The sequence below is a fragment of the Triturus cristatus genome, chromosome 8 (assembly GCF_964204655.1).
Source record: "Triturus cristatus chromosome 8, aTriCri1.1, whole genome shotgun sequence".
Lineage (NCBI taxonomy): Eukaryota > Metazoa > Chordata > Amphibia > Caudata > Salamandridae > Triturus > Triturus cristatus.
Window position 1 is genome coordinate 326,335,555 of NC_140591.1, and position 17,926 is coordinate 326,353,480.

Genomic DNA, 17,926 nt, shown 5'->3' on the forward strand with positions numbered 1-17,926 from the left:
TGAGGTGCCCTGCTTGACGGCGGTGAGGGGCGACTGGCAGCGGCGGCAGCCCAAGCGACTTTGGAGGTCTGGGCTCCCCCGCGAGCCGCAAGACGACCGAGCGGCAGTTTCCAGCCAAGTGCGGCGCTGTGAGCCGCGGCCTCTCGTGCGCGGAGAGGCGGGGCCTGGCCTGTCTGAGTGAAGCTGCGGCGGGGACCCATACTTAACCCAGCGGTGGCCGGACGGCGGCGTATGCGGCTGGAGGTGGAGCAGCGCCCTGGGGAAGACAAATCAGCCCAGCCTGGAGGGGACCTGTGGAGGCGACCTGGGGCACCCTAGCCTGGAGGGGCTCGCGTGGCAGTGAGGTGCGGTGAGTGTCCCGGCCAGGCAGTGGGCCCCATGTCAGCGTTGCGCCCCGGCTCCCTGTGCGCTGTGCTCTGTACCCCCTCCCCCCTTTCGCACCAGAGATTCAGGGGTTCGGCAGCAGATTCGGGTCGCGGGGGGTAAGAAAACCTGTTGGGGGTGGCTGAGACGGACGGACGGACATCCGGCCCGGTCAGGGCGGGCTGCAGCATCCTGGACCCCTGAGACAGCGGGGCCTGTCTCGGTTGGCCAGCTGGGTTGGTGTGGACGTCGCGCCTTCCCCGGGGCATCATCGGAGAGGTAGCGCCTGGATCCTTCTAGCGGTGATTGGGCCTGGTCCGGAACAGGCCAGTGGCACGCGGATCAGGCAGCGGCTGGGTGCCTGGGGCGGGGAGGCCAGGACCCTGATCCCCACGGTCCTCACCTGACGATTGTCGCAGAGGACTCGTCGCATGGGCAACATCCCGGAGGCGGCAATGTAGGTGGCGGGGGAGACCTGCCTTCGGGCCCGCATGGTCTTGCGCGGCCGTGGCCTTGGAGTGAGGTCTGCGACAATGACCAATGACAAACATGGCGGAGGCGCGGCGAAACAGGGCCGATTGATAAATTCACGGGCCCGGGCCTGGTGGGGACGGCCGCGGGGGGCTCCTCGGCGGCGACGCCGGACAATGCTGCCCTCCTAGCAGCTATAACGCAGTCCCGAGATATGCTGGATGCCAAGATTGGGGCAGTTGGTTCGGATGTGATGCTGCTGCGCCAGGACCTGCGCAATGCGGTTGCCCGCATCACAGAAACTGAAACCAGGGTGTCGGGTGTGGAGGACGAGGTGGCGACGCTGAGGAAGCAGGTTGCGGCCTTGGAGTCGACCCAGCGGGGCCTAGCGGGCAGGGTCGAGGATGCAGAAGGGCGGGCCAGCCGAAATAACTAGCGCTTTGTCTGTTTTCCGGTTGGCTGCGATGGGAGCAACATGGAGCGCTTTCTTTCCCAATGGCTGGAGGGCTGGCTCCCGCCTGAATCGCTGTCCCGCTGCTTCGTGGTGGAGCGGGCGCACTGAGCACTTATCCAGAAGCCGCCGGTGGGGGCCCGTCCGCGGCCAGTCATCGCTAAAATCCTGAATTATTATGACAGAGATGTCATTCTCCGCCAAGCCAGAGAGAAGGAGCCTCTTCAGTTTGAAAACTCCCGTATCCTTGTCTTCCTAGACTACACGCGCATGGTCCAACAGCAGCGCCAGTCTTTCCTAGCGGCCAAGGCTCGGTTGCGAGAGCTTCATCTATCCTACGCTCTTCTCTATCCAGCTCGCCTGAGGGTTGTCTATGAGTCCCGAACATTGTTCTTTGAATTGCCAGAGGAAGTATTTAAATGGACGGATGAGACAGTAAAGCTGCGTCCTCATACACCCCCTGGTAGGGAATCAGACTCATCCCAGAATGAGGCGGCGGGAAACAATTCAAAGAGACAACGGCACTCCAGATCCCGCCGTCGCAATAATTCCGAGGGGGGGCCGGCGTGGGGCTGGCCCGGAGGCTGGCCATCCGCCGGCTGGGTCCTGAGGGCCCGGGAGCTCCCTGGGCTCAGGTTTTATTGGTCTTTGCATCGTGGACTAGCTGTCAGCTGCTTCATCTTCGTTTGTGCGCAGGGTTACCTTGGCCCCGGAGAATGGCGTGAAGGGCGGATACCACTGTAGCAGGTTGCGGGTGGGGATGCTGGGGTTTAGTTGTGGGAGGCAAGTTGGGGATCCATTGGTTGGGAACTCCTGAGGTTCACGGTTGGGGCCTTGGGATGTCTCTCACCACGACAGGTACTTCAATGTTTGTGAGGTATGGGGTGGGGGAGGCGGGGGTGGGGGGTGTGTTGGGTAGTTGGAGTCTTAGGTTAAGGGTTGACCGCACCTTTGTACAGAGCTGGGCATGGGTAGAGACAGACGCCGGAGTCCCTTCGTTGCTATCATAGAATGGTTATACCTCCCATGGCGGCAGATTCCCGGGGTCTAGTGGGCGATGAGCCACAATAAAGTGTTGAGCTGGAATGTCCGGGGCGCCCTGGATAAGATCAAGAGGGGGGCGATCCTGCAGTACGCGAAGAGGGCCTCTGCGGATGTACTGCTCCTACAGGAGACGCACCTGTTTGGGACGAAAGTGCTATGCCTCCAGCGCTATGGATACACACAAGTGTTTCATTCAGGGTTTGTTCAGGGTTCCAGGGGTGTGGGTATATTGGTACATAAACGGGTCCCATTTACGCATCATCGGACTTGGGCAGACACACATGGGAGATATATCTTTGCTCTGGGGCGGATAGGGGCGATATAAGGTGGTTTTTGGCAGTGTGTACGCCCCCCCCCCCCCTGTCCTGGACATTTGCTGAACAACTCATGGCGCACTGGGCAGACATCCCGGAGGTTCTGGGGATTATAGGGGGGGACTGGAACGAGGTGATGGAGCTCCCTAGGGACCGACAGTCAGGGGGCCGGGGGCGAGGGGAGGGTGGACAGACGAAACTCAATGCGCTGGTCGGTGGCCTAGCATGGGTGGATGCCTGGCGGCGCTGCCACAGCACTGCCCGCGAATACACATACCTGTCGGCAGTACATGGCTCCTTCTCCCGCCTCAACTACATTTTCCTCTCTGGGGCCGCGGAGTCCTGGTTGGAGGCCGCGGAGATTCTTCCGCGAGGGCTTTCGGACCATTCCCCAGTGTCTGCGGTCCTACGGATGGGGGGCGCGGGGCGGCCGTTTCGTTGGCGGCTCTCGGTGTGGCACCTGCAACAAAATGACTATAGGGCGCATATGACTACGGCGTTAGATCAATACTTGACACTGAATGTGGGATCCGTGTCCCGGGCGGACATGTTGCGGGAGGCGCTGAAGCCGACATTACAGGGGGCGGATATTTCATACTGCGCGGCGGCCCGCAGCGAGCGCTGACCGGGGCTGGTTCGGGCGGAGGTCGAGGTCGCGGAACTGGAGCGTAAGGGCCGGGAGGATGGGAGCGAGGTGTCTCGCCGACAGCTACTTTAAGCACAGCAGACGTACGGATCTCTCTTGCTTGGCGAGGCATGCCAGGCTTGGCTAGCCACCAAGAGTCGAGTATACCAATGGGGGGACAAGTCAGGTGCAAGGCTACACAGGCTGTGTCAGGGGGTGTATCATACCCAGGATCACCCAGGGGGCATGCCTCTTGCGGATCCAGGTGCGCTCGCCAATAGCTTCGCTACATACTATGCAGGCCTATATAGTCCCTGCGAATGCCTCACGGAAGCGGAGGTAGAGCGGTTCTTGCGTGATCACCCTGTCACGGCTTTATCAGAGGCGGCAAGGACTGCATTGGATCTTCCATTTACGATGGAGGAATTTGGGGAGGCGCTGGGTGGCCTCAACCCGGGCAAGGCCCCGGGCCCGAATGGGTTCCCAAGTGAGTTTTTCAAGAAGTATTTCCTTCAATTAGGTCCACACTATACGGCGGCGGTGGAGGAGGCTCGAGATTGTGGATTGTTACCCCGGGACTGAAGGCATGCCGAAATTATGGTGTTCGACAAGCCAGGCAGACCCCCGGAGGAACACGCCTCGTATCGTCCGATTTCCCTCCTCAATGTGGAGGCAAAAATTCTGGCGAAAGCTCTGGCCAATCGTCTCCTGCCATACATCACCTCGTTGGTCCACCCTGATCAGGTGGGTTTTATGCCCACCCGCGCTACGCGACATAACATTCGGCGGGCCCATGTGGCGATCGCTGAAGTGCAACGGTTGGGGGTTCCAGCAGCCCTGTTGTTGGCGGACATGGATCGGGCGTTCGACTCCCTCAGCTGGCGATATCTCTTCCTGTTGCTGCAATGCTTGAATTTTGGTCCGCGGTTCATATCCTACGTGCGGCTTCTCTACACGGAGCTTACGGCCTCGGTCAGGGTAGCGGGGGCGTCCTCAATGACTTTGCCTGTACAGCGTGGAACACGCCAGGGGTGCTCCCTGTCCCCGTATCCGTTTGCCCTGGCCATGGAACCCTTGGCGGCTTGGGTGCGGATAGACGCGCAAATCTCCGGCTTTGAGTGGGAGAATGGACTGGCCGATCGCATAGCTCTCTATGCGTACGACATCCTATTTTTTCTGACAGACCTTGACCGCACGGGGCCCCGGCTACTCCGTATTATGCAGATATTTGGTGAGACATCGGGTCTCTTCATGAACACCCGGAAGTCTACCCTGTGGGTATTGGGGGGTCCGACTCAGTTGCAGGGGTGGGCGTCTCCGGTGCGGATGGCGGCGGGGGGACTTCAGTATTTAGAGGTGTTCTTATCAACTACTCCGGTGGTTTCTTGGGAGCGTAATGTGGTGCCCGTGTGGGAGCGTGTTTGCCAAGACATCAAATTGTGGGCCCGCATGCCGCTCACCATATTCGACCGGTCTGCGATTTTCAAGATGGTGGCCCTTCCCCACCTTTGTACCAGCTGCAGAATCATCCGTATATGATTCCACCGGGCTGGTTCCGTTGGGTGAACTCGACCCTGGGTCAGTTCCTGTGGGAGGGTGGGGTGGTTCGGGTGGCCCTGCCGACATGCTTCCTCTCAACCTATGAAGGGGGCTGGCTACGTCAGATATGCTTTCCTACTATCAGGCTTCCCACCTGCTAGTTCTGAATGAGTGGTGGTATGGGGATAGGGGATATCCGGCCTAAGCAGTGGAGCGGCGGCTCATGGTCCCACACACACTACACACACCCTGTTATACTCCGCCGCACATCGGGCACGCTGGCCACCGGTGACGCAGGTAATCTTTCAGAATTGTCGCCAGGCACTGACACGAATTGGGTGGTGGAACGTGCTCACGCGGGAAACCCCCCTGTGGCACAATGGGCGACTACCACAGATGGCGGCCCTGTCCGGGTTTGAGGGGTGGGATCGGATAGGCATCTCCACCATAGGCGATGTGGTGCGGGGGTGCGCCTTGAAGTCCTTCCAGGATCTTCAACAAGAATTCGGCATGCCTCGGACACAGTTCTATAGATACCTCCAATTCCGCCATGCACTCTCCCCCAGCCTAGCGGGCTTAGACTCCATTGCTGAATTTAGCCCAGTGGAAGCAAAGCTCTTCATGGGGGACCTACAAGAGCGGAAAATCTCCAAGATATACAGAACACTTGTCATTAACAGCTCCCCCTCGCTCCAGCATCTAAAGGGTAAATGGGAGGATGGCGTTGGCCCCCTCGATGAGACGGACTGGACGGAGGCGCTGGCCTCGCCCCGGGGGCAGCTATAGCTATCCGACTGGTAGCTCCCTCTCTGAACGTGTGGAAGAGGGGTCTGGACTTTCGCATGGGCTTGGAGCTCCCCATATTCGCAGCCAGGGGATGTCCCCGTAAACATTATAAGATATGGAAGCGTTGGGCAGGCTACAGGGGTCTCCCCTTGGAGCCAGTCCCGGAGGAGCGGGAGGAAGGGTCCTTCTAGTTCCCCGGGGGCGAGGGGGCTTACACTGGGCATGGGGTCGGAACTGTCTAACTTATGCTCATACAGGATGTAGCTGGTTGGTTATGGTATGGTGCGGTCGGGGGGGGATCCGGGAGTTGGTGGGGGGGGGGGGGGTTTGGGAAGTCAGGGGTCTGTTTTTCAACTGAAGTGCATCTTCAAGTATTCTACTAATGTCAAATGTCAATGATATCATGGTTGCAATGCTTCGGCAGGTACCTCTGGGATTTCAGGGGCCTGCAATTTATGCGTTTTTTTGACGAATAAAAACTATTTAAAACAGACTGCAAAGAATCCAGAATGCCTCCGCACGCCTGATCCTCAACGTCCCGCACCGCGACCACATCACCCCCCACCTGAGGAACCTGCACTGGCTCCCTGTTGACAAAAGAATGTCCTTCAAGCTCCTGATCCACGCACACAAGGCACTCCACAAGACCGGCCCAGCTTATCTCAACAGTCGACTCTCCTTCTATGTACCCAACAGGAAACTCCGCTCCGCAGACCTCTACCTGGCTACCGTCCCACGCATCCGTAGAAGCACAGCCGGAGGCAAATCCTTCTCCCACCGCGCCGCCAAGACCTGGAACACCCTCCCCCTCATCCTACGACAAACCAAAGACCTTCTAGCCTTCAGGAGACAACTCAAAACCTGGCTGTTGGACCAGTAGCAACAGCACCCCCCATCTCCCCACCCAAAGGCGCCTTGAAACCCTTGCGGGTATGTAGTGCGCTTTACAAATTATTGATTGATTGGCACATAATGGAGTGTAGGTATACAGTGTCATTGTGTGGCTATATTTTAGTTATACCGACGTCTATTGCTGGCTATAGGCGTATGAGCGTGAATATATATGTTGTGTGATGGGGTTGGGTAATATACTGGTGTGTGTTCATGTGTGCACAAACAATGGTTTTTCTGTGGTCTCTGTTCACATGATGTTGGGTTGATGGATGTATGATTGTGGATGTACTCACATAATATTTGGAGGACACCTTTATGAATAAGTGCCATTTGACTGTGTGAAAAAATATATGATGGGGGGTGGGAGGGGGGGGAGGTGTGTCGGTGTATACCTCATGATGTGCAACATATAGTGAATTCGTTTTTGTTTGAAAAGCTGCGTGAATACTCTATACTGGAGATGGGAGTTAAAGTTCACATGGGAGTTGGAACAAAACTTGAAGACAGCACCTTATTTATCTAGGTAATTTCTTTCCCTCTTAGTTATAGTGAATTCACTATTATCATACTTGTCAACCTGAACTCTGATTCAACATTAGCTTTTTTAACAGACATACAGTGTTGCCCATAGGATACATATTTTGTGGATGCATTTTAAAAGAATACCAATACAGCTAAAGGACAAAAACACTAATGGCTATGTGCATATTTGCTTCCCCTGACAACCACCTCTTTATGGCGAACAACACTGAAAAATATTGTCCACCCGCCATCCCACATCCTCCTCTCTCTCCCACCCCTCCCACACCCTGAAGACAAGCATGGCTAATAAAGTGGCAGCAGTGTTTGAATCCTGTTTATTTTAATTGCTTAGTCTTAGAAGGGTTTCCATTTCTCAACATCAGTCATAAAATCATGGTGCTGAATGTGCCCATGAACTCTCGCCTTGATTCTAACAGCTCCAATTACATAACTGAGAAAATCGCTTGACAGGTTTAACACATGCAGAACACTGCTCTAAGTTTACTGATTTTGAAAAACATTTGAGACAGTTGCCAATGCTCGCTCAATAATTGACAATCTATAAGTAGCAGGGGTGTGGTTCAAAGCCTTAAAGGTTTTTTTTTTTTTTTTTAATTTGCAGACGATGCTTGCAGACCAAACTTTGCAGCACTAAAAGCCTGCGTGGGCCTTACAATAAGTAGATAAACTTAGTTTGGCTGTGTCCAAATTCAAACTGGCAAGGTACTCCTTTTCAGTCAAAAGTACCAATATTTGAAGGCCAAATAAAATTAGTTGTTGGTGATCAGGAAAAAACATATAAAACTGTGGCTGTTTGAACAAAACCGTTAATAGAGGTTAACTGCCTTCTTACCCCAAGAGAACTCGAGGTTCTCGCGCTATATAAATATCCGAACAGACAATGAGAACAGGTAAACAAATGTACACAAAACTTACATTGACCAAACCAAAATAGTGCTCGTTGACAGGAAACTGTTCCGGACCAATCTCTTTCTCTAAAGCGGAGGCATTGGCGCCCTAAGAAAACAAAACAACACAATCTTAGAATCGATAGGACACATGTTTAAAGTACTATTGTCAACTTTCCAACAATATCATAAGTGATAATGGTCACGCTTAGCTTAGATCACGTAACTGAAATGGAGATTTAAGTTCCACCAAACCCTAGGTCACAGATACACAACAATGCAATAAATTTCCGAATTTTCATACAAGAGTTAACATACAAATAAGGGAAGAACACTTCAAGCATAGAAGACTAAGCAACAGAAATTGCTATGAGCAGCACGGAAAGTCCGTCATCTGCTCCCGAACATGTGCCCAATATCAACATTGATGCGGCACCTCAAATGAGGCTAGTACCAAAACAAGATAGTAAGTGCAAACTACTTTATATACATGACGTATAAGATATTACATTACGGGACAGTGGGCACAATCACCGTCACATTTTTTGCAATTTTTTTCAAAACTTAATGATAAACAAAGGCTTGGCACACGATCAACTTCATCTTTTAGGGTTTATTCAAAGTCGGTATATATTTGAAAGAAGACAAGGATCTCAGTGCTCAACTTTCCATTTGCAAGTAAATACTCAACTATGCGTTTATTTTTTCCTTATTGTTAAACCTGGCATCTTTTGGCGTGATTTCCCCCATCATTTTGCTTCTGTCCTCCTGTGTTTGACTGTGTGCTGCATTTAGTTTTTACTTGTTTTAGCACTCTGGACACTTTACCACTGCTGACGAGTCCTAAAAGTGCAAGCGCTCCCTGTCTAAATTGTATTGGTTTATCCATGATTGGTGTATCTGATTTACTAATAAGTCCCTAGTATAATGCTCCAGGTGTGCCCAGGGCAGCGCCGGACTATCAGCCCAAAGCGTCCCTGGCAATTTTGTCGGGCAAGTATGAAGCACTGCTGCTTTTGTTACTGGGGGGGCGATATTGCAGTACTGCTGCAAAACCTACCCCAGTAACAAAACCAGCCCGTACCCCTGGAAAAACCACCCCCCCACCCTTCAAGCCTCCTGGGGAAACGCCTGATGCCCGCTACGGCCAGTCAGGCCCTGGCCCAGAACCTGTAAATCAAATGCTAAAAGTGGGCCTGCAGCAGTGATTGTGCCACCCATATGAGTAGTCCTGTAAAAATGTCTCAGGCCTGCCACTGCAGTGTCTGAGTGCAGTTTTAAACTGCCGTTTCTACTTGGCAAGGACAACCACTTATCAGGCCAGGCCCAAATCTTCCCTTTTAGTACATGTTAGTCACCCCTAAGCAAGCACCAAAGCAGCCCCATGGGCAGGGTGCATTGTATTTAAAAGTTAGGACATGCACTGGTGTGTGTGTTCTACATGCCTCAATAGTGAACTACTGCTAATTTTGTTTTTCACTACAGCAAGGCCTATCTCTCCCCCCATAGGTTAACATGGGGAATGCCTTTAAATATCTTTTAAGTGTAATTTCCCCTTGGAAACAGCTAGAGATTTGGAGTTTCTGAACTCACAATGTAAAAATACATATTTTTGTGAATTTGAAAATGCCACCTCTTGCTTCACCATTATGTGCCTCTGACTGTCTGCAGCATGCACGTCTGGGTTTGGCTGACAGTTAGACTCTTGTGCATTCACTCTAGAAAATCACAAAAAGGGAGCCGAGGTGTGCCCTGCAAATCCTGATGGTCTACCACCAGGCTGAATGGCCTTCGGGAGCTAGAGTGGTGAGAGGAGTTGTCACTGACACCTGAACAGGGCCGTGCCTGTCCTCACACAAAGCTGTCTCCACCCCCTGCAGTGTGTCTAGAGTCAGTGCAGTGAAAGGCAGGGTCTTGTGCACTACAAAGACTTTCCTTTGAAGTTCGCCGACTTCAAAGGCAGATAGAGGCACAAGTACTGGATCTCTGAAACCCCAAAATCAGAACAATTCTGGACTGAGGACATTCTGTTGGAAAGAAGAGCTAGAGAAGCTGTCAGGAGGAACTGCCACTTTGCTGCCTGCTTTGCTGTATTGGACTGCTACTTCTGAACTGGGAGTGAACGAACCAGACTTTGCTTTCTCTATCCAGCTCCCAATGTTCTCCAAGAGCTTGAGTTGAGCTTGCCTTCTGTTAAAAAGTCTCAGGGCCATTAAAGACTTTACCTGCTAGTATCTGGGCTCTTCTACTGAGAGTCCTGATTTGCCAAGTGGTGCCAAATCCAGTTCCTGGTCCCTTGGAAGTGCACCCTGGTGATCTGAAGGAAAAAATCCATGCATCGACTGCCAGCGCTTGTTTTATCGACACATCACTGCAAAAATCAACGCATCACCGCTGCCAGCACCTGAGGGTGGTCTCTGCATGACGCAACGACAACGGCTTACAACGTAGGCCCCAGCTTTCTGCCGCAGCACGTTGGAATAACTGCCGCAACTTGAGTTTCGAGCACTGCATCACTGAAGTTGGTGACGCACCGCTCCAACTCAGACATAGCGCCTGCTTAAATTTCACATTAGTCTAAACAGTAAAGTTTCTGCCCTGGCTGCGGCACTGAAAGAGCCCATATCAAAGTAGTGGACGATAACTCACTTATCACAGACAGATATGATACCCTGCTTACTCACTTTGCTAGAGCTGACAACCCTGACTACTAATCCATTGTGGGTACCTTCTGAACTTGCAAATAAATCACTCACACCATAGTCAACTAGTACTTTCACTTCAGTCCTGTCAGGTGGTCAGCAGTTTACTTAACTGGAGAATTCTACAGCTACTGCACATCTGTCACATTAACTTTAAGGATTTCATACAGCTCCATCCCTGGTATTAGCCAATCTCTACATGGAATTACAATGGCACGTGCTGGCAAAATAGGAGGTTATGATCCACCAATATGGCAAAAATAAACCAGATCTGATTTTGTGGAGGGTAGGCGTGTCAGTGATATTACTAAAAAAGACATCCTAATTATTGATACAGGCCCAAGACTAAACAGAGAGGCCATACTCCTCTCACTTAACGTGGAAAAAGTTTCAATTAAGTGGGATGGGGATAACTTAAAGAGACCATGCACACTGGGGGCTTTGGGAAGGCATTGGATGGCACTGTCCAGTTATGAAGCCTTAATGCCAACAGTCCACATAAAAGGGAGAGAATTAGGGAATCAGGGATAGAAGCAGACTAAATAATAATAGGCAGACATCCATGACGAGGCTACCCGCTCCAATTTACCCTGTACCTGGAACTGTGGGGCGCAGACACACAGTGGGGTCGGGACCTGACACAAATCAAAATCATATTTGCAGATGAGGTACTTGTGACAGTCATAGGGCTACCAGCTCCACACCAGAATAGCTAAGATATAAAACATTAGCATTGCCTCTGGTTTTAAAATTAACTTACAGATATCAAAGGCAATCAACTTGAATGCAAGGTCAGACACGATTCAGAATCAGGGAAAAGAAACACGATTCAAAAGGGCAAGAATGCAATTAAATAACTTTTGGTCAAAATAACTCCTAAAATGAAGAATCTTTTCTCAACCAACTATCCTGAACTATTGCAGCACATCAAGACTGAACTTTAGCGCATGAACAATATTCCACTGTCATGGATGCGACAAATAGTGTAGATGGCAATCTTACTGTTGCCTCCATTCCTCTGAGACCCTCCAGATTATACCACAGTTATAAATAGAATCACTCTACCACACAGGTGAATGGGGAGGGGGATCAGGACAGACATCATCAGGACTTCAATCCCCTTAGCAAGAGATGGCTGTGTAACGCAGATTAAACACATTACAGAGCCTCACAACTGAGGTACATGGTGGACTGGACCAGAACCAAATAAGAAAAAAATACTCAGTGAAGATCTCAAAGGAACTAACTGCTCTTCAACACCAAATGCCCCCTATTTGGTAACGTGTCTAAATAGAAAGGCTTTTAAAAAATGGGATGACAGCAGATAAAATAAGCTGAGCAGCCTTTTAAAAAAAAAAAAAAGGGAAGATGAACCCCATCAAACAAATCAAAACAGAATATGAGATAGAGAGAAAGATTCAGCTTAGACTCTAGGCCTTACACAAGTCTGTTAAACATGAAGCAAGAAAAAATCTCGCTGAATTAGATAAAGTACTTAATGCATTAGTTAGCAACTCATATAACATTGAAAATATATCAACTTCTCACACTGAAGGAGGAACGGCACATGAAATACTTTCAAACAGCGTGGGAAAAGGAACTGGGTCTCAGACAAGGAATGGGTGCATAAACAAACAAGCATTTGCAATGCAATAGGTCTCACATTTGTTAAAGTTAGAGCTGTTGGCGTTGAAAATGACAATGTTTTTTTACTTTTGTTTCTTTACAAGCTAAAAAGTGTACCTGGGAAATGAGTGAAAGGGGCTGTGGGTGGGGAAGAGGCTTCAGAGAGCAGTGCTTTAAGTGAGCTGACAGACGCTGGGGTTGGCTCTAAAATGAATCCTTAGAAAAAGGAGTGGTCTAGGTGATTAAAGGGTATGGCTTAAAATATGTACACCAAGCTCACATGCTTTGAACACAGTGCCATATGACCAGTAATTGGGTTTTGTGAATGCATGCAACCACACCATGCAACGGAAGCATAATAGCTGTATGAAATTAATAAGGAATATGCTACTTACCAGTATGCATCTGTTCTTGGCATGTAGAGCTGCAGAGTTGTACACTTAGCATAGGTCGCCATCTGGTGTTGGGCCCGGATGTTTGCAGTTTGTTTTTCTTCTTGGACAGTCTTTGGAAGTCACGAGTTTGGTGACTCCTCCTTCGGTCCGTACTGCGCATGGGCTTCGGCTCCATCCTCAGATTGTTTTTCGCCAACAGGGAAATGATGGAGCGTAGTAATAACAGTGAGAAACCCATGTGTTGTATCTAAATAAGATGTACTGGAACGGATACAGGTAGCCGGGGAGGCGGGTGGGCGTGTACAACTCTGCAGCTCTACATGCCAAGAACAGATGCATACTGGTAAGTAGCATATTCCGTTCGAGGCATATGAGCTGCAGATTGTACACTTAGCATAGATTATATAGCAGTACCCAACCTTAGCAGCGACCACCGGTATCCGTTGCAGCTGTTTGAAAAAGTGTCTTTAGTACAGCCTGGCCCACCCTAGCTTGCTGCTTGGAATGCACATCTACACAGTAGTGTTTTGTGAAGGTGTGCGGTGTAGACCATGTGGCTGCCTTGCAGATGTCATCTAAGGGTATATTCCCTAGAAAAGCCATAGAAGCCCCTAACTTTCTTGTAGAGTGGGCTTTAGGGGGAACAGATAATGTTCTCTTTGCCTTTTGATAGCAAATTTGTATGCATTTTACAATCCACCTAGCTATCCCTGATTTTGAAATGGGGTTGCCTTTATGTGGTGGAGAGAAGAAAACAAACAATTGTTTAGTCTTCCTGAAGGGTTGCGTTCTTTGTATGTAGTATAGTAACGCCCTTTTTACATCAAGTGTGTGTAAGGCCCTTTCTGCAACAGATTGGGGTTGCGAGAAGAAGACAGGTAATTCCACTGATTGATTGAGGTGGAAGGGGGAAATGACTTTGGGCAGAAACTTCGGATTTGTGCGAAGTATGACCTTGCTGTGATGCATTTGTATGTAGGGTTCCTGTATGGTGAACGCTTGTATTTCACCAACCCTTCTAAGGGAAGTGATAGCTACAAGGAAAGCTGTTTTCCAGGTGAGAAACTGTAGCTCACATTTGTGCATTGGTTCGAAGGGCGGACCCATTAGTCGTGTAAGAACTAAATTTAGATTCCATACAGGGGAAGGTGGTGCCCTGGGAGGAATTACTCGTTTAAGGCCTTCCATGAAGGCTTTAATAGCGGGCACTCTGAAGAGTGATAAATGCTGCCTGTTTTGTAGATAAGCAGCGATCGCTGCTAGGTGTAGGCGTATGGATGAATATGCCAGGTTACACCTGTGAAGATGGAGCAGATAGCATATGATGTGCTGTATGGATGCATCTAGAGGGTTGATTGTATTGTTACGGCAGTAAATTACAAATCTTTTCCACTTTGCGGCATAGCATGCTCTAGTGGTAGGACGTCTGGCTTCCATGATGATGTTCATACAATCAGGGGGAAGGTTAAGGTATCCGAATTCTAGGATTTCAGGAGCCAGATCGCCAGGTTGAGCTGAGCTGGGTCCGGGTGCCTGATTTCTCCATGGTTCTGGGTTAGGAGGCATGGGGATAGATGCAGTTTTTGATGTGGTACCACTGACAGTTGTAGTAGCGTGGTGTACCACGGCTGCCTGGCCCACGTCGGAGCTACCAGAATGAGTGTGAGGGAGTGCTGTTGTAGCTTCCTGACCACTAATGGAATTAGTGGGAGAGGTGGAAAGGCGTATGCAAATCTGCCTGACCAGTTCATCCATATCGCATTGCCCTTGGACAATGGGTGTGGGTATCTGGCGGCGAAGCTTGGGCATTTTTTGTTTTCGTGGGTGGCGAAGAGGTCTATCTGAGGATGCCCCCACTGTTGGAAGAATGGGTGAAGAACTTGTGGATGCAGTTCCCATTCGTGTATTTGTTGCGTTTGTCTGCTGAGCAGATCTGCCATGGTGTTTTGTACGCCTGGAACGTGCTGTGCCAGGAGAAAGATGTTTTGAGGAATTGCCCATCTCCATATGCTCTGGGCTAAGCGGGAGAGCTGGGGAGAGTGTGTCCCCCCCTGTTTTTGGATATAATACATTGCAGTCATATTGTCTGTGCGGATGAGGACTGCTTTGCCCGAAATCTGTTTTTGGAAAGATTTTAGGGCTAGAAAGATCGCCAAGAGCTCCAGATGGTTGATGTGGAGCGATTTTTGCTGTGGCGTCTATAGACCTTGCATGGTGAGGTGTAGAAGGTGCGCTCCCCAGCCGGAGAGCGATGCGTCCGCTGTTAGAGTCACTTGCGGAACCGGGTCCAGGAACGGCCGCCCTTTGGAAAGGTTTGTGGTGTTCCACCACTGCAGAGAGTGATGTGTGCGGCCGTCCACCAACACCAGATCCGTCAGCTGACCCTGGGCCTGGTTCCACTGTTGTGCTAGGCACTCTTGAAGTGGACGCATGTGGAGTCTTGCATGGGGCACTATGAAAATGCAAGACGCCATCATTCCTATGAGCTTCATAAACACTCTTGCTGGAAGAGAGTGCTGAGGAAGGAATGTTTTGCGTAAGGCTTGAATGCTTGTGATTCTGGCTGAGTTTGGATAGGCAATACCCTTGGAGGTGTCTATAGTGGCCCCGAGGTATTGCTTTGTGTGAGATGGTATGAGGTGGGACTTTTGGTAGTTCACCGTGAAGCCTAGCTGGTGGAGCAGTTGGATGGTGCTGTTTGTATGCTGCACACATTGGTCGTAGGACGCGGCTTTTATCAGCCAGTCGTCTAGGTAAGGGAAGACGTGAATATGTTGACGTCTGAGGTGTGCTGCTACTACTGCTAGGCATTTGGTAAACACCCGTGGTGCGGTGGTGACCCCGAAGGGGAGAACCGTGAATTGGTAATGTTGCCCGTCCACCACGAACCTGAGGTATTTCCTGTGAGAGGGGTGTATTGGAATGTGAAAGTATGCGTCTTTCAGATCCAAGGTTGTGAGAAAGTCTCCCTGGCAGAGGAGTGGGAGGACTTGTTGTAGAGTGACCATGTGAAAATGGTCTGAGTGTATGTAGGCATTTAGAGGCCGGAGGTCCAGAATGGGTCTGAGGGTCTCGTCTCTCTTTGGTATTAAGAAATATAGAGAGTAGACCCCTAGATTTCGTTGGTTGACGGGGACCTGCTCTATAGCATGTTTTTGCAGGAGTGAAAGTACCTCTTGTTTGAGCAGTGTGGAATGTTCTTGAGACATTGGACGGTGCCTTGGTGGGATATTGGGTGGGGTAGATGTTAGCTCTAGACAGTACCCTGACCGAATGATTTGGGTCACCCATTTGTCCGATGTTATGGACTCCCATACGTGGATAAAGTTTTGTAGTCTGCCCCCGACCGGAGTGGAATGGTCTGGGGGGAGCGGAGGGGAGTCATTGTGCGGGGGGGGTGGCAGAACGGGTGTTGTTGGTTTTGCCCCTGCCCTTATTGTTGTTACCCCTGTAACCACCTCTCTGATTGCCCTTTGAAAAGGTATTTTGAGGAGGGGACTTGTAGGAGGTGGAGGCGTTATCGGTGGAGGAGCCTCTACCTGTGCCACGAAAGGACGAGCGTCGAAAGGAACGTTTGGAGGCTTGTGTTTGGAGTGCCCCCATAGACTTTGCTGTGTCTGTGTCTTTCTTCATCTTTTCGAGCGCTTCGTCTACCTTTGGCCCAAAGAGTGTTTCCTGGTCAAAGGGGTGATTGAGTATGGATGCCTGGATTTCAGGTTTGAACCCTGAGATCCTGAGCCAGGCGTGGCGACGAAGCAGGACACTGGTATTTATGGCCCTAGAAGCAGTGTCGGCTGCATCGAGGGCACACTTAATGGAGGTGTTTGTGATTAGTTTACCCTCCTGTATGAGGTCATGAGCCTTGTGCTTGTATTTTTCTGGAAGGTGCTGCATAAGAGCCTCTAGTTCGTCATAGTGTGCTCTATCATATCGCGCAAGCAGTGCTTGTGTGTTTGCAATGCGCCACATGTTTGCAGCTTGGGAGGCGGTGCGTTTACCAGACGCGTCCAGAAGTTTAGATTCTTTGTCTGGCGGTGGGCATCTCCTGAGGATTGGGAGTTAGCCCGCTTTCTAGCTGTGGAGACAACTAGGGAATCTAGGGGAGCAGGGCCCTTGATGTAAGCAGGGTCTGTGGGTGCCGCCTTGTACTTCTTCTCTATTCTAGGGTTCAGTACTCTGGCTCTGACAGGGTCTTTGAACACCTCTGTAGCGTGCTTGGTGACACCCTTAAGCATGGGTAAAATGGAAGTAGATTTGTCTTGTATATCAAATGTATCCAGTAGGAAGTCGTCTTCTACTGGTTCACTGTGCATGTCCACCCCATGGTAGTGTGCTGCTCTCTGCACTAAATGATGAAACCCTAAGGAGTCCTCTGGAGGAGACGGCCTTGATGGGTATAGGTCGTCCTGAGGTACATTGGGTATATCAGGGTTATTGTAATCTTCCCATGGATCTGGGGTCCCTGGTGGAGTGGGATCCATTGGGGCGTCCGCCGGGTAATTGTCCGGATCCCCATCATCCGGAACTGGGGATGGGGCCGGATCGTAGTGAGGTAAAGGTGGCGGAGACCTGTGAGGTGGAGGCGGTGGAGGAGGTGGAGTGGGTAGGGGAGGCGGTGGTGGGGAGGGCACTCTGAGGGGAGAAGTAGCAGAGTCCTTCCTTTTGGGTGGAGGAGGAGGAGCCGGAGCATCAAGGCGTCTTTTCTTGGTAGTTAAAGTCAGAAGCCCAGTCTTTGGATCTTTGGACAAAGTCTTTTGTAAAGGGTCTGGTGTAAACAGAGCCAACGGTGTCGAGTCGTCTGTCGGCACCGGTGATTTCGGAACCGGGGGTTTCGATGGTCTGTGTGCGCCATGCTTTTTTGAGGTCTCCGGGTGTTTCGGCGTCGAATGATGTTTCGGCGCCGGAGCGTCGGTGCCGACAGATTTGTGTTTGTGTTTGGTCGGCGCCGAGTGTCCAGGCTTCGGCACCGGTGGTTTCGGAGTCGAGCTGGATTTTGCAGTCTTCGGTGCCGGATGCTGTTTTTCGGCACCGGGTGTCGGCTGGCTCGATCCCGAGCTGCCATGAGACTTTGGGTGCTTTGACACCGGGCCCGAAGGTGGGGTGATCGAAGTTTTGGTTTTGGTTTTGCCCAGGCCGGCAGGCGAGGGAGTAACCTGAGTCTCTTTGGTTTTCGGCGCGGGGGTGGGAGGGGGCATAGTACTCACGGCCCGCTGCGCTGGTGTAACGTCCTCCACGTCGGAGTCGTCGGCCTCGAAAGCGCTGACGACGTCTTCCTCCTGCTCGGTG

General features: G+C 51.0%; 1 protein-coding gene across 1 annotated transcript in view; it reads right to left on the reverse strand.

Moving 5' to 3' along the window:
* Positions 1-17,926, reverse strand: part of USP12 (ubiquitin specific peptidase 12) — a 417,457-nt gene that overhangs the window by 208,414 nt on the left and 191,117 nt on the right. The window contains exon 2 of the mRNA XM_085621622.1: positions 7,946-8,026. Within this exon, the coding sequence (XP_085477748.1) occupies positions 7,946-8,026 (81 nt within the window). The remainder of the gene's footprint in view (positions 1-7,945; positions 8,027-17,926) is intronic.